This window comes from Podarcis melisellensis (genome assembly GCF_964234715.1).
Source record: "Podarcis melisellensis genome assembly, chromosome: 8".
NCBI lineage: Eukaryota > Metazoa > Chordata > Lepidosauria > Squamata > Lacertidae > Podarcis > Podarcis melisellensis.
In genome coordinates this window covers 5,025,429-5,050,363 of record NC_138540.1, presented here as the reverse complement: position 1 = coordinate 5,050,363, position 24,935 = coordinate 5,025,429, and the positions used below count along the sequence as shown (strand labels likewise).

General features: G+C 47.0%; 1 protein-coding gene across 1 annotated transcript in view; it reads right to left on the bottom strand.

Moving 5' to 3' along the window:
- Positions 1-20,055, bottom strand: part of TGFA (transforming growth factor alpha) — a 48,555-nt gene extending 28,500 nt beyond the window's left edge. The window contains exons 1-2 of the mRNA XM_081922601.1: positions 19,847-20,055; positions 799-852 (exon numbers count right to left, since the gene is read on the bottom strand). Coding sequence (XP_081778727.1) covers positions 799-852; positions 19,847-19,889 — 97 coding nt within the window. The 5' untranslated portion in view covers positions 19,890-20,055. The remainder of the gene's footprint in view (positions 1-798; positions 853-19,846) is intronic.
- Between the last annotated feature and the right edge of the window lie 4,880 nt (positions 20,056-24,935).

Here is a 24,935-nt window from a genome sequence, read left to right as displayed (position 1 = left end):
CGGTGCGTCCTATAGGGCAAAAAATGAGGTATTTGTTTGCAAGGATCAGGGGAATTAAGAGTGAGCCTGCAGACAAGCTGGAGGAATCTGTGCCAGCAAGCAGCCACCACGGGGCAGAGGCAATGTGTTGCAGTGGTTAGAGTGTTGAGCTGGGAGAGGAGCTGTCACTTAAATAAACACTCTGCAGGAGTGAACAGCAGCCCAAATCCAAGCTTTCACAAACAAGGCAGATTGCAGCCTTGAACCAAGAGGAACTCGTAAAGGTAAAGGAACCCCTGACTGTTAGGTCCAGTTGCGAACGACTCTGGGGTTGTGGCGCTTATCTTGCTTTATTGGCCGAGGGAGCCGGCGTACAGCTTCTGGGTCATATGGCCAGCATGACTAAGCCGCTTCTGGTGAAACCATAGCAGCGCACGGAAACGCCGTTTACCTTCCAGTCGGAACGGTACCTATTTATCTACTTGCACTTGAATGTACTTTCGAACTGCTAGGTTGGCAGGAGAAGGGACCGAGCAATGGGAGCTCACCCCGTCATGGGGATTTGAACTGCCAACCTTCTGATCGGCAAGCCCTAGGCTCAGTGGTTTAGACCACAGTGCCAACTGCTTCCCATAGAGGGACTCTTACTGGTTTGTTATTTATTTCATTTATAGCCCAAGAGGAGCTCAAGAGACCAAAGAACCAAGACCACAGAGAAGCGTTTGACACGTGCTTTTTGACTGACACCCAGCCACACGGGAAGGCAAACACTGGCAGGTGGCATCAAGCATATTTCATTTTACAGCTTAATGAACTCACCACTCAAGGCTGACGTTGTGTTCTCCACGGCCTGGCACACAGCTAATACAATACCTAGAGAAGGAAAAATAGCCAGCTTTAAAAACAGGGAACATTTGAGAGCGTCAAGAGTTTACTTTAAAAGCTCAGGCTACTGAAAATCCCACCATGACAAGCATTTTCATATTGTGTCAACCCCCCCTTATTATTCAGGTACATCTGCAACGCAAAGTCAACACCCAAAACACTCTGATGCAACCCAGCAAGGGTGAAAATTTAGGGTTGTGATTCAAGGCCTGCATGCCGTGCCGACTTCCAATATATTTACTTCCAAGTGAACGTACAGAAGACTGGGCTGCATGGCTCAAACTATGTTCCCCCTTCTGCACATGATCAAAGGCCAAAGAGTGGATCTTGCAATCAGCTACTTCGTAATCAAATTAACAAAAATGAATGGATTTCTTGGCAAGAGCACATGGGGGGGGGGGGGAGAGAGCAACTAAAGTCAGAACTATTCAGACTTTAATCCGGTCTTCAACCTTCTCAGATTCAGGAGTCACTTTTTAACTAATAAAATGGGACTTGATTTTAACTGCCCTTTGCAGCAGTTGAAGATTATACAAAGAAAAAATAAAAGTGTTTTTTGTTTTAAAGAGTAATTTGATGGGTTTCAGGAGCAAAGAAACCTCATCTGATAGTGTCCCTGATTAGGACGACTGCATGGGATGGAAGTAGGATTGGGGGAGAAATTTGTTCTGTTTGCATTTTAATATGCACCAAATTTGCAAATGCAACTGAAATGCAGCTCTCTTTCAAAATTCATACACCCAAATTTTGCAGTGCAATTCTCCAACTAAAAAATGCATTATGGGCATTAGTGGAAATAACATACTGGACCAACTTCATTACATTGCGGGAAAGTGCTTGCCAAAAAGCGTATACCAGGCAACAAATTCCGTCTGCTAGGTGGGCAGAACCACAGGCAGAAGTGGACACAGGAACTTTCACTAGCAAGTGGGGTGGGGAAGAGCATTTGCTTCACATTGTTCCTTTGATTTTGCTGGAGGTGCCAGCTGGGAAGGAAGTGGAGTTGGGGGCTGACCCAATCCCTGGACTGGCTCAGAACGGCACCAGCGAGGACGACACTGGCTCAGATCCCGACCAAGGCAGCTCTTGGCCGAGCCAAACAGCGACCCATAAATATGCCAACAGCATCACCGGGCGTGATGGGAAAAGCTTTGGAAGCGCTTTCGCCGACCTCATCCTTGGGATTGGTGCCCACCATGATTCAAACTGGGGCAGAGATCGTGGCATTCCCGCCCGCCCCACAGAAGAAGCACCTCTTCAGCTCAGCTGGGGTTCAGCACCCGCAGAAAACACAGAGAGAGAACTCATTAGCTCAGCTGGGAATTCTGAGTTATTAAAAGACCGATGGGTCCACGCGGTTCAAAGGAAGAGTTCTTGGGGGAGTCAGAAGGCACAGGAATGCCTGGCAAGGGCTTCCGATGGATTCTCAAAACACTGAACTACAAAAACTGGCTTTCACACACAGCTGGTCTTAGTGACCCCCCTCATGGGGGGGGGGGCAGGGAAGGGAATCTTTATTTTAATGCATGTATATCTAAGGAGCTGCCTTCCCCCAAGTCAGAGCACTGGACCAGCATTTGGGACTGAGTCCCTGCAGTCTTTCCCAGCCTGCTTGCCCTCTAGCTGGTTTAGACTACAGTGCCCACTGTAGTATGAATGTATGTAGTATGTGTGCCTGGCGCCTTCATTACATATCTTCAGGTGCCAGGCTAGAGCATTCCCCTTCTCCCAGGTATTGGCCTAATTAAACAATCCATGGGCTTTTAAACCGTGGCGGGCAGGGGGCTATTGTTTTTGTTTGTTATTATGGTATGCATTTTTGTGTTTTTATGTTATAAACTGCACTGGAATCTTCGGATGAAGGATGGAATATAAATTCAATAATTAAAATAATAAATCAATAAATTACACAGTGAAGGACACCAGGCTGAACAAGGTTGAAATACTGGTTTTGTTTTATTTTAACTGGAGGTGCCACTGTGGTCCCAGTCCCCGGAGCGATCACTACAAAGCACCCTTGCTTTTTAGTGCAGGGTTGGGGATATCAGAAGCTACCAGTACAGTCACCTCAGTACTGTCAACTCTGACCGGCAGCGTCTCTCCTGGGTTTCAGGGTCTCTCTCCCAGCCATCCCTGGAGATGTTGGAGTCACTAATTATTTCCTGAGATTTCCTGCAGGCAAAGCCAGCTCTGCTCCTGAGCTAAGGCCTTTCCCTACTGACAGAAAATCCTCCAGCGCCCCATATTTCCAAGGGGGCTCTCGTTCAAACACTAACCAAGCCTGCCCCCTGCTTAACTTGCAGCTGCTTTCAAGCTGGTGTGCCTTTGTGGGTGGTGGGGTGGGGGGAAGAGGGGTGCTGAGGCAGGGCGGGGAATTCCAGAGCAGGGGGAAGAAGAGAGAATGCTTCTCATGCCCCGAGACAGAATGATCAGGTCCACCCAGATGCAGGGCAAAGCCCACATGAGTCACCCTGGTTCGGTTAATCCAGAATAAAGGCCCCTCCTTAATTCTGCTCTTGAAAGAGACACGGGTGGTTTTGGGGAAACTTTTCTGACAATCTTCTTGGAACATGGGAGTCCATGCAAGGAAGCAAAGGCAAGCCACTACAGGCTGCTGTCTCATTGCAGTCTTCTTCATCTCTCTCCCTACCCCCCACCTTGAGTTCACACTCCGACTTCTCCTCTTAATCATCAAATAGTCGCAGTGCAAGAAGACTCCCCAAGCTGACAGGACACACTTTCAACCAGAGGCAGGCAATGTCAGCTTCCACAAAACAAACACAAGCGCCTTATTTTCATGGAACAGAACTGCTTAAGTTGTGGTCCTCTGCTCTTCACCCAGGGTCTCAGACAGATGAGCCAATGGTCCGACTCTAGGTTGCTTTCTACATCCCCTTCAAAATCATGGCACCCTCAGAGTTCAGAAGCTGCCCGATTCCACAAGAAGGCGTGGCGTGTGACTCTGGCTCTCTGACCAGCCTGCAGTCACTTTGTCAAGAATGCAGGATTGGGCCTTCGGAACTGAGAAGGCAGCACTTTGGGCTCTCAATCAAGCCACAATTTATGCCCATTTAACAGTCACAAATTCGACCACATAGAGTTGTAAGGGGTCCCAAGAGCCATTTAGTCTAACCCCCTGCAATGTGGGAATGTAAGAAAATAAAGAGCTTCTGGGAAATGATATATAATGAGATGAAAAAGAAGTTGAAATATACATTTTTTAAAAAACCAGAAGCATTTCTACTTGGTATTATAGGTCAGGATATTAATAGGCAAGATGTCAAATTGTTTTTATACGCAACAACAGCGGCAAGAGTAGCCCAGAAATGGAAGCAAGAAGAAATTCCGACGAAAGAAGAATGGCAGATGAAAATAATGGACTATGCAGAACTGGACAAAATGACAGGAAGGATTCGAAAGCTTCGGGAACAGAGATTTACAGAAGATTGGAAGAAGTATACGAACTATTTGAAGAGCAATTGTAATCAACAAATAACGCTAGTAGGACTACAAGAAGTTTTGTAGCAAGAAATATATGAAGTGCTACAAAGTAATAATAATAATAATAATAATAATAAATTTTATTTATATCCCGCCCTCCCCAGCCGAAGCCGGGCTCAGGGCGGCTAACAACACCAAAATAGTGCGACATTATAAAAAGTAGATAAAGAACAGAGATATTGGTTATGAATTTTAAATGTAACAGGGAAAATAAGAAATGTATACTATGAGATTAGATTGGAAAATTTTCAGACTGGACTGATGGAAGTCAAAATATTGAATACGATGTTAAAATATGCTTAATTACTGCTGAAAATGGCATGTTAAAAAAACTAATAAAAATTTATTTTTAAAAAAATCCAAGCAAGGGCAAGAGCTTAAAAGCTCTTGTTGTGTGGCGTCTCCTTGGGCTACCCAACTTGGAAGGAATTTTTAAGCACTTCTTCTTGCTGGGAGGGTGGGGGCAAGACTTGCTCAGTGAACTGGCTCTGGGATGCTCTCCCGAGATCTTGAGGGGCGTCTGCATTCTTATGAGATCTCGCAGGAGCATCATTCCAGAGAGGAGGGGCCAAGCACACCTTGCCCACCAAGAAGACCTGGCGCGGAAAGAGCTGTTAAATTCTCTGCCTGCTGGGCAAAGCCCAATCAGCACTCAGCCCCTGGGAGTCCTGAGGATTCTCTCTCCCTCCCCTTCACCCACTAAGTAGCTCCAAGGGTTTGGTATACATGGTTTTCGTGCAAACATGGAACCCTTGGACCCAGACCCCCACGTAAGATGCAGCCCCACTGTACCCAGACGGGGGTGATGGAGGGAGGGAGCGGAAAGAAGAGAGGGGTTGGCGATCCAAGGCAGTTATTCCTTTTTTTGTTGTTAAATAATTTTTATTAGTTTTCAATTATAAAAATCCAATATTGTATATGCCACATTGTATCAATACCATATTACCCCACACATTTCTCATTAACATCAAAAAATATCCAAATAGAAAACACACACACACCCCAAATCCCCAGACTTCCCTTCACCCCCTCTTCTGGTTCTTTAAATAAACCAAATCATCTTACATTCCAAATCCTTTTACCCAATTTTCCAACTACCAAACAATTAAATTTGTGATATACTGCACAGATATTTTAAATATTCAAACTGCTTTATGCATTACACATTTATGCTTACAGACTATTTCCCCTTTTAAAATAATCCTCATTGTTGCTTTTTGCAAGCATTTTTAATCCATATCTGCTGATGTCCTGATTTATTTACAATCGTTGGCCCCTAAATAAAAACCATTTCCCAGACAGTTACCCATTCTTTTTTCTTACTTTGGCATATTTAAATTTCCTCTGGAAGAGGCTTCCCATTAGGACAATTCCCAGTTTCAGCCCCCTTCCTTCCAAATTTCTCTCTGTCTCCACGACTGTGATTTCACCAAAATTTCTCTAACTCAGTGGCGTAGCGTGGGGGGTGCAGGGGGGGCCAGCCGCACCGGGCGCAACATATGGGGTTAGGGTTAGGGGATGCAAATCCACGGGTTAGGGGGTGCAAATCCATGGGCTAGGGGGTGCAAATTACTTGCCTTGCCCCGGGTGCTGACAACCCACCCTACGCCGCTGCTCTAACTTAAGGCAGTTTTTCCTACAGCATATTGAGAACTGTGCAATCGCAAACACACACACTTTGTTCTACTGAATTACATGGGGCTTCCAAGACAAAACAAGCAACAGGCAATAGCAGCACAACAAAGCATTGAGCATTGAGCAGCACCAGGGAACATGTTTGCACCCCAGCTCCTCAATCACAGCCACATACAAGGGGACGTAATTGGAAGCAGGAGCAAGGAAGTGCAACCACAACAGAGGTCTGCCTGCCTGGAAGGAGACCCAGCAGGACCACAGAGGAGGAGGAGGGGCGCTCCTGGAAGGAGAGAAAACTTCGCTTCCCAGCTTGATTCAGAGGAAGTTCACAGCAGCTGTTCCAAAAATGGAAAGGGCACAAAGCAAGACAGCAAAGGTGATCCCACCAAAGTTTCTGTCCCGGACAACAACAAAAATCCGAACAGAGAACCCTCCCTTACCGTTCAGGATTCTTTCAGAGCAGGAAAAGAGTCTTTTGCAAAAGCTGCCAATGCTTATGTCTGGGAATTAATTTTGATGGGAAAGTTAACAGAAAGGGTACGTGAAAGAAAACAACGTGAGAAACTACATAACTTTTGCATAATGTAGTCCTCCTTTATTACATATTCATCAAAGAAAGAACTTGCATTTAAACCACCTAAGACACATGGGAGCATATGGAATGATATTTTTTAAACCAGCAACTCTAGAAATATTTTTTTATTTGACTATATTACTAATATAATTATCTGGACGTAGTTGGGGCTGTTTGGGGGGGGTTAGGGAAAAACTGTATTTGATTGCTTGTACTTGATTATATGTTGTTCTTATAATATATATATATATATATATATATATATATATATATATATATACACACACACACACACACACACACACACACACACAGCGCTAGCTGCCCTGTACCATGAGAAGTCTGCATTTGCCCCAGCAAGTTACATTTGCAGGGCATCAAACCCAACAAGGATGGCATCCCTGAGATGCTCCTGTGCTGCCTGTTTTGGTTGCACAAAGTCACTTTGCACCACACTGTTAGGCTACCTCTCACAAACTGGGCTGTGTGCATACCACATTGACAAGATTCCAATTCTGAAACCACACACGCCAAAGTCTCTGGCGAGAAAAGAGGTATCTCAGAATCACAGTGAGCAAATTGTCCCCGGTGTAATGAAATATGCAGTATGGTACAGTGGTTAGAGTGTCGGACTAGGACCTGGGAGAGGACAGGGTTCCAATCCCCGCTCATTCATAAAGCTCACTTAGGATAGTTGCTGCCTCTCAGCCTAACCTGCCCTACAGGGTTGTTGTGCAGAATAAATGAGGAGGGTGGGAAGCATGTATGCTGCCCCTCGAGCTCCTTGAAAATAAAGATGGGAAATAAATGAAATAAATAAATAAAGCAAGTTTATTGTCATGCAACTCTATCCTATGCATATAGTGTGATGGAACCTCCTGCTGACATGGGCTGGCAATCATGCCGGCCACTTTCAAGCCTATCGCTGCCACAAGCACTTGAGGGCTGGAAGCATTTACTTCATCTGAAAGGGTTCTGATCTTCTAGCTGCAGAATTCAGGCCCATGAGAAAATTCTGCCCTCCCTTAGAATTGCACAAGATGAGCAGAGCTACGCAAGGTTAGGAGCTGCTATTACAGTAACGTACGTCAGTGTGCTAATACCATGTCCCAGTTGTCTTGTAATGCTGGCATGACAGCACAGATTGTGACTTCATGCCTTGGCAAAAGGAGCCTCTTGAAGACCATCTGTGGAGAGGACCAAGGAAGGCTGGTGGGACGGGAAAGGGGAATGAACATAAGAACATACAAAGACCCTGCGGAATCAGGCCATTGCTCTTTTAAAGCCATCCAGGCTGGCGACCATGACTGCCACCCGTGGGAGAGAGCTCCACAGTTAGGTACAGGAATGGGACCAAACCTTGGGGATTCTGCCTAAAGGGGAAAGGGCACCAACACACCTTCCTCTCTCTCAAAAAATTCAAGGGTCCATCTTTTTAGTCGAGGACCCACGTGACTGTGCCATACAACCACGATTCTACAAAACAAGCACAGCACTGAGCGATTGTTCAAGCAATTTGCAAAGTCAAATTAGGAAAAGCACAATGAGTAGGAGCAGACCAAGTCAATGCAAAGCGATTCTGTGGGATGTCAAGGCAAAACATTTGCAGCTGAAAGGAAAGAGGCCCTTCCCAAGTTCTTCGGAAGAGGGTGGGTGTATACGTGACACCCCCACCCCCAGCCCTTGCCCTGGGGAAAAAACCACTGGGCTTTGCTTAAGCAATTTTGGGAGGCAAAAAATGAGCAATGAACAATACAATGTGTTCCTCTTTTTTTCTCTCTCAAGGCAGCACAATTTTCTGCTTCAGGAGCAGTATACGGTCATTCTAGTTTCATTGATGCAAGTGGCCGACAGAAGATGAACTATGAAGTCCAGAATGTTCTGAAGCCAGTGTGTGACCTGCAGTGTGAACCTTCTGCATTAATATATGAGAGCCAACCAGGTGCCCTCCAGATGTTTTGTACTACAACTCCCTCCAGCCCCAGTTGGGCTCCCACCAGTGTGAGCATTGCATGGTCATGTTGGCAGGGGCTGGTGGAGAGAAGAGGGCACTACAGGGCCATGGCCTGATCAGAGATGGTCTGCAACAGCAATGTGATCACCATACCAGCCTAAGAACCAAAAAAGAGCCTCCTACTAAACTGAGTGAGGAGCAGGCTAGCAAGTGAGTTGGTGATAGAAGGGAGGTGTGATTTGGGGGAGAGGGGTCTTCTCCAGTTCATCCTCTTTCTACAAAACTATACCAGCAGCCTTTCTGAACATTACCTGGGGTTCCCACAAGGATGGAAAGATGGACAGTCTGGTAGCATATCCCAAAAGTATGCCACAGCCAAGGTGAGCTTCTCAAAGTCACCTCCACCCGCCCCCACCCCCAAAAAGACTCCTGCCTCTCAGAGGGAAACAAAAGAGTAAAGTCACTACAGTGGTACCTCAGGTTAAGTACTTAATTCGTTCAGGAGGTCCGTTCTTAACCTGAAACTGTTCTTAACCTGAAGTACCACTTTAGCTAATGGGGCCTCCCGCTGCCGCCTCACCACGATTTCTGTTCTCATCCTGAAGCAAAGTTCTTAACCCGAGGTACTATTTCTGGGTTAGCGGAGTCTGTAACCTGAAGCATCTGTAACTGAAGGTACCACTGCAGATGGTTTGTTTTTCCCACTGCGAGATCTCCATGTTTTGCCATGGGACCCAAATCCTGGTTAGACTATTCAGAAGACCAAGATGCACCCAAATATCCCGCCATGAGACCACCACCAAGAAGGCAGAGGGTTCAACTAGATGTATATTATATTCTCAAGTCAGATGGCTAGACAGACAGCAAAGGAATGATGAAGGGAAACTTTGGGAGGCAAAGTCACTGCAAAAGTTTAAGAATGGCTATATCAGTGGTACCCAAACTTTTGGGGGCCACTGCCCCTTTGGTTCCATAAACTCATCCCCAGTGCTGCCTAGTCTAGCCTGGCCTGGACTGCACGACCCACTAAGGAATATAACAACACAATAACATTCAAGAGAGCAACAATTCAACATCTATTCAAACCCCAATTAAACCGGTTTAGTTTAATTAATGCAACAAAGCTGATGAACTTGATCCAGCGATATCAACTTTTCAAAGTCTAATAGTCATTCACATCTCCAGTGCCCCCTGCATCCCCTTGCTTCTCAGTGCCCCCCTAGGTAACCCCACTGCCCCCCAGTGGGAGGGATCAGTCGCTTTGGGAACCCCTGGGCTACATCCCATTCACCTGCAGATGGAGGGGCTCACAATCTCTTGCACCACCTGGGTGCCTGCTGGGTGTTTGGGACTGCAGCCCCCCGTCAGCTGTTGTGGCTGAGGTTGATGGGAGTGGCTGTTCTCTTGGGGTCTTCAACTACCTGTAAGGGGAAGCTGCCCTGTATATATAATAAACAGATATAACAGATGGTTTTATATTATACTAATACTGCCTACCAAGGGAGAAATGCAGTTCAAGCGGAGCTGCAATCTGTAAGGAACTGGCTGTGCCTTCCCACTTCACACATGGCCAGTTGGCATCTTTTGCTCCCAAATGCACCTGAAAGTCTCTTTACTCAACTAGCAAAACTGACAAGTTTCGGTGGCATGAGAGAGCACTGTGTGCCAAGAGAAACCCGGCAGTGGAGGGTGGAGCTGCTCCTCTCCCTGGATCGGCTGGGAACAGAAAAGCAAGCAAGAGGGAAATGTAGCAATGCAACAGGATTTCAGCCTCCTTTTCCTAGGAAACTCTCACACAAACATGTCACAACCCTTCCACAGTTCGGAAACCCACAATACTCAGCCCTGATTTTAGCTAGAAAGTTGTGTGTAAACTGTGTGCTTGGGTAAAAGGCAGCAGTGGGTATAAATTCAATAAGGAAAATGTAAATTAAAAGAGACTCACTGCTTGTTCTTCAAAATACAGTTGTACCTTGGTTATCAAATGTATTGGTACTCAGATGTTTTGGCTCCCGAACGCTGCAAACCCGGAAGTGAGTGTTCTAGTTTGCGAACGTTTTTTGGAACCCGAACGTCCAACGCGGCTTCCGACTGAGTGCAGGAAGCTCCTGCAGCCAATCAGAAGCTGTGCCTTGGTTTCCGAACCGTTCCGGGAGTCAAACAGACTCCTGGAACAGATTAAGTTTGACAACCAAGGTACCACTGTATACAAAACCTCAGCGGCAAGCAAACACTGCTCTAGAAACCTTAAAAAAGGAATCTAACAACAATTTTCAATTGCTCCATTTTCCTCCTCGCCCGTTTCTCAGAACTATCACATGGATATTTTAAGAGATCAAATGAACAAACAATTAAATCGAATGACTCTGAGATAACTTGCTGCCCCAAGTATATACAGCTGGAAATACAGCTGGAAATTCTGGGACATGAGTCCTAGAGCTACGTGTTACTTCATGTGGGGAAGGGCTGTAGTTCAGTACACCTGCTTGGCATGCAGAAGGTTCAATTCCTGGCATCTCCAGGTGGACTGACAGAGACTCCGGCCAGAAGCCCTGCTGAGCCACTGCCAGTCAGTTTGGACAATAGTGAGGTGGATAAGGCAGCTTGCTATGATCAGTGGCACCCCCTAAAAATACCTCTGCACCCCAAGCAGCCAGTGGGGTTCCTCATGCAGTTAGGCTGGCCTCATTAAAAGCCAAAGCGATCATCAGCACACACGGACAATTAGAGGCGCCGTTCGTAAAAAACAAACCAGACACTCAGCTAATGCTTTCAGGAATCGTTCCATGTTCATCTAAGCATCTCTTGAGGCAACACTGAAAGTGTTCCTGGTCACTAACAGACTCTGCTCCTCAAATACTATTCTGAAAAAGGAAAATCCAGACCTGAATAAAAAGGTGGTTCAAGGGTGATAAAGATCACTTGCCCACCTCATTTGGTGCTATATGTGGTATCAAAGGTTGTTTTTTTAAAAAAAAAAAAAGCTAGTAGATGAATATTCCACGTTCTTTCATCCAAAGAGCTTGAAGTGGCCTGCTCAAAGTGGTTCTCCTTCTCCCCCTTTTTACCCTCACAAGAACCCTGCGAAGGAGGTTAGGCTGAGAGGCCGTGACTGGCCCCAGGTGACGCAGCGATCGCCATGGTGGACTGGGGATTGGAACCCTGTTCTGCCAGGTCCAGGCCCAGTGCACAAAGCACCAAGTGCTGAGAGGCACACAACTGGAAGATTACAATACAGTGGACAAGTATCATTGCCATCGCGTACTTTTCAGCAAGGTTTACAAAGAACCACAGAGCACAAAAATGATGGTCTTTGTACTGAAGAATGCTCTGAGCAGCAGGTAACAGACAGCCTTCCGAATAAGGTACTGTTTTGAATATCTTCCCAAGCTAATACACACCTCAAAAACATTTCAAGGCCCTGATTGCAGTTTTCACAACTGGGAAGACTTCAGGAATGTTCCTCTCGCCAAATAAGTTACTCGATTCCAAGAGGATAACACCACACAAGGGTCCAGAATCATATGCAGGTTATTAAAGAGAACTGTGCCCTTGTGTGTGATTTTGTATTCCAGCACCACTACAAAAGAGCCTGCTGGATCAGGCCAACATGGCCCATCTAGACCAGCATCCTGTTCCCACAGTAGCCAGCCAGATGCTTCAAGTGGGACCTGAGCACCTCCTGTGGTTTCCAGCGACTGGTTTGCTGGAGGCACAGAATAGGCAACCTTCTCCTCTTCCATGGATCTGTCTACTCTTCTTTTAAAGCCATCTAGTTTGGGGGCCAACACTGCCTCCTGTGGGAGCGAGTTCCCTAGTCCAAGTGAAGTCCATGTACAGTGGTACCTCTGGTTGCGAATGGGATCCATTCCAGAGTTCTGTTCACAACCTGAGCAGAATGCAACCCGCATCTGCGCATGCACAGGTCGCGATTTGCCACTTCTGCGCATGCGTGTGACAACATTTTGAGCATTTGCGCATGCGCGAGCGGCAAAACCTGGAAGTAACCCGTTCCGTTACTTCCAGATCGCCGCGGTACGTATCCTGAAAGAACGTAACCTGAACCTAACGTAACAAGAGGTATGACTGTAGTCCATAGATGACGCTTCTTCCTGGAGGTGGGCATTATGTCTTAAGCAACATTATGTCTACAGGAGCTTTTGCAGAACAAGCTCTGCTTCAACCTCTCATTCTGCTCTGCTGTAACAATACCTGCTCAGTTCCCCAATGTGAATCGATATTGCCAGGGTGAATGAAACACACAAGCTTGCAATAGACCAAGGTCAGGTTAACTGGTGGGCTCAATGTACTACAGAGGACAGCCATTGCAGGCTTCAGGATTCCTAGCCAGGACAAGGAAGAGGTGTGACGAAGTGCCTCAGGGCACTCTCTTAGCTCCAATGCTGGCCAATATCTACAAGAAGCTGCTGGGAGCTGCCATTAGGAGTTTTGGGAAGAGGTGACATCAGTACGTTGAAGGCAGTCGGCTCGTTAACATCTGAGCTGGGAGATGCCATGACAAGCTGAGCTTGAATCCTGGCAACACAGAGGCCACTGTGGGTGAGTGGTTCCCATGTCAGAAAAGCTGGTCAAGTGCCTACCCTCAAAAGAGCAGGTTTGCGTTCTGGAGATGCTTCAGGATACAGCTCTGTCTCTGGAGGCCCAGGAAGTGGTTAGAACTTACAAGCACCTTCTACCAGCAGAAACTGGTCCAGCAGCTATAACCATAGCTGTCAACCATCCCATTTTTTTTGCAGGAAATTCCCTTATTCCAGCGCCGTTTCCCGCTGCTTCCCACTGCTATCCTGGATTGTTAGATATCCTGTAGACTGTCCCCGGTACAGGAGAGGCTGCTTATTTTCAAATCTGAAAGTTTGTGACTGTCCCTCGACTGGGAGTGTTTGGCCACAGTCGTTCATGCAATGGTTGCCTCAAGACTGGGCTACTGCAATGCACTCTATGTGGGGCTTCCCTTGAGCCTGATCTGGAAGCTGCAGTTAGTGCAGGATGTTGCGACACAATTGGCAACCGGAGCGAGACCCTGACAGTATATTAACAGGTGTATCGTTTTCATCTTACCCCATATATGCCCACTTGACCACTTTGATTCACGGAAGTGGCACTACTACAGGTGCCCCACAATACCTGTTTTGCAGTTGTAAGAACGCAATCTTTTAGTGTGGCAGCACTCTGGAACTCCCTGCCTCTTGACATGAGGCAGGTATATTCACCATACTCTTTTTGGCACCTGTCCCAAACATTTTCTGTTCAGGTATCCAGATATATAGAAGGTTGATGTGTGTTTTAATCCGGATTTAGTTTGTCATTGATTTTTTTTTAAAAAAACAGTGCTTTAAATTGTTGTTTTTAATTGTTTTTTACTGGTAGTTTTATTGGTTTTGTAAACGGCTTTAAGGCTGTATTACAATAAAGCAGCATATAAAGCTTGTAAAATAAATAATCCAGTTTCCAAGGCAGTAGTGCAGCCTTTCCCAGCATGGTGCTTTCAGCTGTTTGGGAATGCAACCCCCACCAGCCCTAGGCCATGGCTGGGAGTATGATACTGCAGCTCTCATTCCCCACCTCTCTTCTTCCCCAACCTTAAACCATGTATAACATTATACAGTCGTACCTCATAAGTAAAACGGAATCTATTCCGGAAGTCCGTTCGACTTCCAAAATGTTTGGAAACAAGACGCAGCTTCTGATTGGCTGCAGGAAGTTCCTGCAGCCAATCAGAACCCACATCAGATGTTTGGGTTCCAAAGAATGTTCGCAAACCAGAACACTCACTTCCGGGTTTGTGCTGTTCAGGAGCATAAACGTTCGGGTCGCAAGGGGTTCAACAACCAAGGTACAACTGTACTGTCTCACATCAAATATAACTGATCTGTAGAAAGGATTCTATGAATGGAAAACAGAAACTTTTGCAACCCAATAAAATATTTAATAAAAACAATCTGAACAAGAAAAGGGGGCGAGCAGTTCAGCAGCAAAACAGGGTTTAGGACTTATGAAGTCCAAACTATTCCAGTCTCTGCTTCCCAAAAGTTAGTCAACAACACCCAGGCCTTGCCTGCTGCACTCAAGTTTGCTGAACAGCTCAGCTGATTCGGCCCCCTGGTCTCTCAAGATGTTCATTAAAATGTGGTGGTTCCGCTTCCCATGCAGGAACGCTCAGCAGAAACTTCTGGGCACTTTGATCCATCGCTCGCTTTCAGAGCCGACATTTTATCCAGATGTTATTTGCCAACCATTGTGCCTCTTTTGGCTTTTAATGAAAATAAACAATCCTATTGTGAAACTTAAACCAAATTGCTATTTCTGGTCTCGTTAGTACGATACTAATTTTGACTCCCTCCTCTCATTTTTGCCAGGAAAAAAAAGGAATAGGATGTCCTTGTCTCCTGGCCTCAGCTACTGTTTTCCTGGGGAACTTCCAGTCCCACCCCCCACCCCACCCCCGCAAGTGAGGGAAGCCCTTTTCGAGCAAATCCTTTGATTTAAATTCGCTCTGAACTCTTGGCCCTTGAACCTGCACAGGTCTGCCTGGGACCGATTCACAACTTTCAACACAGAGTAGTGACAGGGCAGGGCAAATAAACTGAATAAGGCTTTTGCAACAGTCTAATCTACAAATCAACTGATAATGCTGGCCTGGGGTTGGTTGGTGTACACAGTGTTTTGCCTTGGGCTACAACTGCCTGCAGAGATTATGTGACACTTCTCTGCTTTTGCTTTACTAAAGCTGAAAGAATACAACCCAAATGTGGCATCAAGTGACTTTAATCACACTCACTTCGGAAGACAGCTAAAGTCACAGGGGCCCCTGAAGGACACTACATACTGTGTCCGTATCCAGGTCAGATACTGTAGTTAGAAGCTGCAGCACAATTTCAGTTCTCTTACCAGAGCACATCGATACCTAGAACTGTAAAAAGTAGGTATGGTACACCTTGAGGGCGCATCTTAGTTAGTTACTGTGCTAGTGTACCAAACAGCCTTTAAAGGTAAAGGTAAAGGACTCCTGGACAGTGAAGTCCAGTAAAAGGCAACTATGAGGTGCGGCGCTCATCTCACTTTTAGGCTGAGGGAGCCGGCGTTTGTCCACAGACAGTTTTCTGGGTCATGTGGCCAGCATGACTAAACCACTTCTGGCACAACGGAACATGATGATGTAAACCAGAGTGCACGGAAATGTCGTTTACCTTCCCGCCGCAGTGGTACCTCTTTATCTACTTGCACTGGCGTGCTTTTGAACTACTAGGTTGGCAGGAGATGGAGCAGAGCAACGGGAGCTCAACCTGTTGCGGGGATTCGAACCGCCAACCTTCTGATCAGTAAGCCCAAGAGGCTCAAGGGTTTAGACCACAGCGCCACCGCGTCCCATCAAACAGCCTTTCGTTACATCTGACTATTCCAGCGCTGCAAGATAGATCCCTCTTAAGCAGGCCGGGAATGGCTTAAGGTGAGCATGAATCCTCACTCCAGAACAGGCTTTCAGAAGCAGCCTTGCTCTCACTAAACCCAAATATTAGGGTACATGTGGCAATTCCAGTTATCATGAAAAAGCATGCACTTAAGAGACATCATGCTGAAATTGGAGCCAAGCAAAGAAGTGGCTGAAGATGAAGATTCTCCCTTCAGATTCTTGTGTTGAATAAGCAAAAGTTGGAAGCATGTTCCATGAGAACATGGGAATGGAGCACTTGCCCGTGTAGTTTACACCTGTATACCTTTGGCTTTCACCCAAGTTAAAGGCATGCTATTTTTATCCTATAGACTTCTCCAACCTGACACCTTCCAGATGTTTTGGACTACAACTCCCATCAGCCCCAGCCAGCACAGAGGCTGATGGGACTCGTAGTCCAAAACATCTGGAAAGCACCAGGCAGGATATGTCCAACTGTTGAAATAAAAGCAAAGCTGCAACAAAATGCATTCTTTGGGGCCGAAAGGGAAACCACCACTGATGCCCTCACCTCCCTCATAAGGAAGGTTCATAAAGCAAGGCTGCAACATCAATTGTGCAAGAGGAGCATTTGTGAATTGACCCTTTCTGATGCAATGCCTGGGAATGTGTTTCTGCATCACCTCAAATATATTTTGGTTGTGTCTCTTTACACATTCTACTTCCAGTCATCAAAACACAAGAGAATAGACTGGCAGGATTTGGGTAGGGGTCATATGCACACGTTCTCTTGAAATGCCCCAAAGATTCTTGATTCAAGATCAAGTCCTGTTCCAACCTATGTCAATTTCGCTTTAATCAAGTGCAGCTTTTCTTTTTTAGTTTTCCCTCGAACGTATGGAACCAGGACACAGCCCCTCTGCCTTTTCCTAGTGGATAGGGCCCACATTCTTTACATGAGTAATCATGCAAGACTTGATTTCTTCCTGCTCAATGTTTGAACTGACTCTTTTGAAAATGGTGTGCTTGACAATACTATTGCGAGGCACTATTAAAGTTCCACCTTCAGCATCTGTCCACGATTACACATTCACACATGCAATTAACCACCTGATGGTACAGGAATCAGCAGGGCATGCATGTGTGAACTGCCTGCAAGAGAAACTGACCAGTTTTATGAACCACCATTTGGAACCCTGCCACCCCTGAATTTGCTCTGTCTATACACACCAGGCCACAGATAAACAAGACAACCCTCCCCCCCCCCCGCCCCGGGACACACACCCTGAAGCCTATTAATCACAGCTTAAATTCTGCAACCTGATCCTAAACATGTTTACTCAGAAGCAATTCCCACTTAATTCAGCAGCACTTAGGAAATGAGCAATCTGGATAGTTCTGTATTGTGGAAGCATGCACTATGATTTTAAGGAAGCTCCTTGGGGCAAGGACCAGTCATTTTTGACATATTAATCTAGAGCACCATGGTCAAGGATGACACCACCTCAAGCACTCAGCTCTTGGTGTATTTGTGTTGCAAGATCCTTAAGGCAATTGTCAAGTTCTTCACTGGGGAAATCCTGCGATTCCTTGATGAGAAGATCTGAAACAGCAGGTCAAGGGTTCCTGAAAGGCAAAGCGGCCCAACATGTAGTTTCGAGGGGAGCACTGGATGCAATATGGGGGTACCCTCTCCATAGCTTATTGGCCAGTGCCAAGATTTATTCCACATGTGCCAAGTAGACACCCTAGAAAAGCCTTCCCCAGCCTAGCACCCGCCTGATGTTTTGGACCAAAACTCCTATCAACCCCAAGCAGCACGAGGACTGATAGGAACTGCAGTTCAAAACATCTGGAGGGCACCAGGTTGGGGAAGGCTGACCTAGAACACAACCCAGGTTCTCCCATTTAGGGATTCCATGATAGTCAGGCTGCTGTGGAAAGATATGAGAGCCAGTGTTTTAAGGAAGGTGGCCTCTGACTTACATACAGGGGTGAAAAACTGACTGATGAAAAGGAAGATCACAGGAGATTATTTAAGCACATGCCTGGTTAAACAACCTTCATTCATAACACTGAGCTATTAAGATTTCAAAAAACAGGAACTGGGAGCAAGGGAGATGTCTTGAACCCGGGAAAGAATTGCGATAAAGCCACAGAGTAAAGTATCTAGCCTTTCGATCCAGAAGGTATCTCCTGCGTCTGGTGTCTCATAACCGAAAGCTATCCAAGCGCCTGGTAACTGGAAGCCAGAGGGGACGTCTAGATATAACAACCGAACACTAACACTACTATGCCTCTAACCTGAGAAGATAATAGCTGAACTTTTAATCCTTTGCTAAAACCCACTTGCGCTTTTATAGGCCAGGTGCCTCCTTCTTTCCCGATACCTGTGGGTCTCAGGGCCCCTTTCCAAACCCAAACAGGTCAGTGTCACACATGAAGCCAGACCCCAAGGGGCCGTTCTCCTCCCCCACTTGACTGCCCGGCTTTTATCAGTCTCATTTTAACCTATTATTTCCGCAGCTGATCCTTAGCAGGATTCAGTCCAAAGAACAAACTTCTTAACTGCAACACTTGCTAGTTTTTCTGAGAGTGCGCAGAGAGAGGGGGGAAACTGCTCCCTGCTGATCTGAGCTGCTGGGAGAAGCTGGAATATTGCTTATTCGGTTTAATTTATTACAAGTTACATAACCTTAATGCCCATACAGGAGTTTGGACCCAAGGCAGCCTTCTTTGCACCACAGCAAATCCCACAACAGCAAAAGCTCACACCCCTAGCAGCAAACACCCATCAGTGTTTTTAAAAAGTGCCATTTGTTAAATTCTCCAAAACAGCATCTCTGTAATTATCTGGCTATTTCACATTTCAAAAAGATTGCTAATCGCTCGGAACAAAAACAGCCCCAGTCCATATTGTGCGTTCAGGCTGCTTTTGCCGTGTAATTAAAAGGAGGACATTCACAGGTAAGCAAAGTCACCCTAAAAGGCATTTATTTGACACCCCCTTTAAAAAAAAAACTGTTTACAATAAGACAGAAAATACCATGGAGGGTCTAAATGCCTCCAGTTTCTATTGTTCAGCCACCAAAGCAAATCTAGTAAGGAGGAGGAACAGGAGGAGCAGCAGCGGAGAGAATAAAATACCCCCAAAATGGGGGGGGGGGGGAGGCGGCAGGGAAGCAGAGAAGGAAGCGAGAGGGGACAGATAATCCGATTGCTTCGCTTTATCAGTCCGTGGCGAAGTCTTGAGCAGAGATGGATTACTTAGAAAGCCTTGCATGTATTCTAAAGCAGGTAGCTCTCAGCAGCCCCTATGTCATTTCAAGCAGGTAGTCCTCTGTGAGGCCGCTTGCTGCCTTCCCCTCCTTTCACTGTTTTCCTCTTGGTTACAATAAAATTTCATTTATTGCATTTCTATCCCGCCTTTGTCCTCCAAGAAGCTCAGAGTGGCGTGCGTGGTCCTCCCCCACCTCAGCTGACCACCACAACAGCCCTGCGAGGCAGGCTGGGCAGAGAGGCAGCAAGTGCCTGGCCCAAGGGCGCCCAGGGAGCTCACGGCCAAGTGGGGGATTTGAACCCTGGCCTCTCCCAGCTTCTAGCCCGCCTCTCTCTAACCACTACACCGCACAGCCTCCCATCTACTCTGGCCTCCTCCGCCTCTTCTCCTCCGGAGCTTGGAGGGGGGGAAGCGGGTCTGCCAAGGAGGGGAGCGCTTTCGAAAGCGGCGGCCAGAGACCCCAAGACTCCGCGCTCCAGCTCGACGGGACGCGCGACGCTTGCCGCTTCTTCCATCCCATCCCAGGTAAGTTTACTCGCCAGGGTTCCCGGGTGGTGTTCCTCGCGAGCAAAGGCTCCGTTGGGAAGGGGAGCCGGAGCCGCGCCCGGACGGGAGGGGGCCACTTACCGAGGGTGAGGAGGGCCACCTCGGCGGCCGCCGCGCCGACCATCTTGCCCGGCCAGCCGAGGAGGAGGAGGAGGGGGAGCGGCGTCGGCGTCGGCGGACTCAGCTGGCCAGCCCTCGGCCCCCGGCGGCAGCGGCGGCGTCGAGCATTCCCGGCGGGGCGGGCGGGGAGCCCCTTCGGAGGGCGAGCAGGAGGCGCGTCCCGAGGCCGCTCGGCAGCGATGCACCTGCGACGGGCGGAGCAGCAGCGAGCGCCTTCCCGGGCGTCGGACGCGCAGGCGAGCGAGCAAGGGCGTCGGTGCGCTCCTCTCCTGGCGGCTCCTTCCAGGTGCGCTGCGCGGCCCCGAGTGGCCGAGGCGGCGAGCAGCGTCCGCCCCTCCTCCTGGCGCTGCGCCGGCCTCCCTCCCACGCCCCCCGGGCGGGGTGGCGGCTCCGGCCCCCGGGACGCCCTGCAGATGCGCCCCGCGGGCGCTAGGCGGCGGCGGGCAGCCGCCAGGGAGAGGCTGCACGTCGGAACAGCTGGAAGTCGGACCCGCGACCCGCCAGGAGGTGGTCGCGCGGCGGGAAAGCATCGCTTGAATGCCTCTGTTTCATTTCGTTTCTTTTGGGCGGGGGGGGGGGGAGCTCATGAAAACCAGGGGAAAGTTTCATGGGAAAGTTTCGAATTGCAACTTTTTTTTAGGACAGTACTTCCACTCTTGTATGTGATAAAAAGTGCATTTTATATTTGTAATACAATAAAAATCCTTTTTTAAAAAGTTTGGTTTAGAATTATTATCCCCGAAGAATGAATGATGCTCTAACTGTAAATGTATTTTCCCCTAATGATTTTCTTTTTTAACTTTAAACTGCTTTTAAATGATTATCATTGTAATTGCTTTCGGAGTGTTTGAAACAGTTTCAGAATATTCCTATCCCTTCTTTTTCCCCCCCTTTTTGAATTGCGGGTCTGTTTGCCACTCCTCCCCCCCCCTTGCCCAGGCTGCTTGGCTTGGATGGACAGAGCTAGAAATTCAACAAATAACTCAAGAAGGAGCCTCTGGGGTTGCCTAAGATTTTGTAGCTCTGCTGCGTCTTCAGGTGTTGCCATTACTCAAACAAGAGGCCCTGATCCTTCCCAGGTATCTGCAAAACCTCGCCATTCCCAAATTGCATCACGAGAAACAAGGCAGACCTCTCCTCTCCCCACTCACCAGCTGGGGCAACCCAACAGACAACATATTTTCCTCTTAGTCATTCAGGTGACTTGCACCTATTTGACTTGGGGATGGCCACATTCTGTAGTTTTTGCAGCAGAAACCAAAAGCCAGAAAGTGTGTTAGGATGAGCAACTGGCTAAGAATGACCTGAAATATCTGCGCATTCGTATCCAGACTGGATGGCAGCCATGGGGACAAGCAGGAGAGTGGCAGGTGAGAAAACCACTTACATGGAGAGACAGGTAAGGATCGCAGGGGGCTGGGCGGGATGACCCTGGCGAGGGGTCCCTTCCAATTCTATGACTCTTTGTTAAAGTGCAGGGCTACAAGCTTGAAACATCTTCTTTTAGCTTGAAAGACTAACAGATATCTTATGTGAGGCTACCTTTGAAGGTGACCCGGAAACTACAACTAATCCAGAATGCAGCAGCTTGACTGGTGACTGGGAGCGGCCACCGAGACCACATAACACAGGTCTTGAAAGACCTACATTGGCTCCCAGTATGTTTCAAAGTGTTAGTGTTGACCTTTAAAGCCCTAAATGGCCTCGGTCCTGTATACCTGAAGGAGCGTCTCCACCCCCATCATTCAGCCCACTGAGGTCCAGCGCCGAGAGCCTTCTGGCAGTTCCCTCACTGCGAGAAGCCAAGTTACAGGGAACCAGGCAGAGGGCCTTCTCGGTGGTGGCGCCCGCCCTGTGGAACACCCTTCCACCAGATGTCAAAGAGGAAAAAAACTACCTGACTTTTAGAAGACATCTGAAGGCAGCCCTGTTCAGGGAATATTTTAATGTTTGATGTATTACAGTGTTTTAATATTTTATTGGAAGCCGCCCAGAGTGGCTGAGGAAGCCCAGCCAGATAGGCGGGGTATAAATAATAAATAATAATAATAATAATAATAATAATAATAATAATAATGACATTAACTTTCACAGATTGCTGCAGACCAGAACAGCTTCTGCCACAATAAATCTGTTGGCCAACAAGGTGCCACAAGACTCTTTCTTCTTTGTATTACGACCCTTCTGAAAAGCCTAGATTAATTTTCTCTGTATGTTCACAAACTAAAATTATAGCTGAGGCCAGTTTTAATGAGCAAGTGTAATAAAAAAATGTTCACTAGTGAGGCTATAAATAGGGAATCACACTTGGAGGGGGGGCAGGAAAAGGGTGGTTTTTTTGTTTCTCGTGGGTGACTATAAGCCAGAAAGAAAAAGGATCTTAACACAAAGGCCTTTCCTGCTTAGAAATATGTAGTGAGCCTCACCAGTTTTTTTTTTTGGGGGGGGGGGGGTCTTTCCCGGTACTCACCAGGATAGCGAAATAGTAGTACTACAACAACAGTTCTAAAAGGCATGGTGCCCCCTGGTGGTGTGGGAGTGGAATAGAAAAGAGCCTTGCTGGGATGGGGGGGGAGTCAAACTACAACTCCCTTCAACCTGTGGTTTAAATTACATCTGGAGGGCACCACGTTGGGAAAGGCAGTGTGAGTGCTTTGGATGATAGCTGGAATGTATGCTGAACCATTGCCCAGGAGAACCACTGCCCAACGGCCGACAAGAAATTTTTGCAACACCCAGAAAAGCAAATTTGACTCATTCCTCTCTTTTTTATTTATTTAATCAAAGTTTTGATATAAACATCAACCGCAAAGGACACATACAACAAAAACCATAATAACAGTAATAACACAATTTGACAATTCAGATTTGGATGCACCAATATACCTATTTGACTCATTCCTTTCCAAACGAAGGTTGCCATGTTTTCAAACTGGCTGCTGTGCCTGCGCCTCTGACGTCTGGCGTCTATGTCCAAACAGCAGGAAGCTTTGACCTCTGCAGATCAAGCTGCTCCATTAAAGGCACAAGGGGGGCGTGGGGGGCGTTTTATTCCCTGTCACCTGACAACCCCACTCAACTCCCCTCTGTGTTATTTCTCATCTCTTTGGGCAAGCTTGGAGACCACAATATTTATTTATGTAAATAGAAGGTCGCTCCATTGTAATCAGCTTCCCACTCCTTGCTTGAGTCATTCATAAGCATAGTTGCTACATCTCTGGAGGAAGCAAAAACCGGCAAACTCAGTGATTATCAGAGCGGTTTGAACCCGGGGGGGGGGGAGCAGGAGAGATTTCTTCAACAGCTGGATGGGTTTAGTGAAGGAAAAAAACTAGGCCCATCCTAATCCAGATTATTCAGCGTTAAACAGCTTTTGAGAGAATAAAACTGCTATAGGCATGTTTGCAGATCAGCCCCTTTGCACCGCGGCAGGTGACCCGGGGAGAAAGAGATGTGCAGCAGGTGCTACTTTCACCCACCTTTGTATCACAGGCTGCGTCTGACAGCATTTCCTTATTTAATCCCATCGGAGCCCTCGCTCCCACATTGCATCAGGTCAACTTTATCTCCATTGCAGCAAATGTAACAGCAGTGTATATTTTACCTTACGCGTAGGGGCTGGGGCTTTGCTTTGTTTTGCTTTTCTACAGTATTGAAGCAGAACCATACCAAGAAATCATGATACCTGACAAGGCCTCTCCTCCTCCCAGAGGGAAGGGGTTGTGAGCGGGAGCAGCTTCCCGCAGGGGCAGGGAGGCGTGCTCAGTTCCCTGCTCCTGATTGCTTCTGCTGCCGCGGCCAAGCCTTCCAGCCGACCAATAGGACCAGCTGGTGGGCGGAGCTAGCTGCATTTAAACAGCCGCGGCAGCGCTCAACTCCCAGTCTGTTCCTGCTTCCTTCGGATCTCCCACCCTGCCTCCCTCTTAGGTCAGCTTCTTTTGCGTATTGACCTTGCTATGGACTTGGGTTGGTTGCCTTGGTTGCCCAAGGGGCCTGGTAGGACTTTTTTATCCATTTGGCAAATTGGCACCAGCCTCTTGGTTTTTCCGCCTACCTCGTAGCAATTCATCACAACTTTGTGGTATTGGCGTTTAGGCATTGGAATATGTGTGCTGTGTTGGAGGACTGGGTATGGGCCATCATCCACCCCTCCTCTTATGGGTATTCCGTTAAAGGAATCCAGCGGTCGTGGATCCTGTCCGATGCCCTGCTGGTGGCCAGGGCCATGGCACGACCCCCGGTGATGTCATGGGGGAGCTTCCAGTTGTATTTGCATCAACAAGCTCCTCCCATTGGTTGTTAACCCTGATATGACTCCCCTGGAGTCTTGTATTGCTGTTTCATCCAATGCCTAAGCCAATACTACTCACATGCTGTAACCAATAAAAGTTGCGGCCTAATTTTGCCCATTAACCTAAAATAATGTGTCTTTGTGTCTTATTTTAATCCTTTTTTTAAAAAAAAAAAATTTCATTAGTTTTCAATACATCACACTCACACACATTTTATCTGATTTTAACAAAATTCAAATTTTGGTCTTCCTTCGGCTTCTCTGGTAATCATCCATTTTTACCATTCAATACACATTTCTTTCATTATATTGCCATTTATCTTCCTCCTTTTTTCTATTTCCTTCAACAATACCTCTTAGAGTTTTACAGTGCTTCTTGAAACCCCACTAGCGTTGTTTGTACCTCACATATATTTTTCAGATATTCTACAAATTTCCCCCAATCTTCGATGAACGTTTGGTTTCGAGTATATCTTATTTTCCCGGTCAGTTTATCAAGTTCCGAGTAGTCCGTTAGTTTCATTCTCCATTCTTGGATTGTCGGTATTTCCTCTTGTTTCCATTTTTGGGCCATTAAAATTCTTGCTGCTGTAACTGCGTACTGGAAAAGTTTACAGTCTTTTCTTCTTATTTCTTTTCCTGTGATCCCTAAAAGAAAAGCTTCTGGTTTCTTAACAAAGGTGTATCTTAACATCTTTTTCAATTCATTATATATTGCCTCCCAGAAGCTCTTTACCTTTTTACACTCCCACCACATGT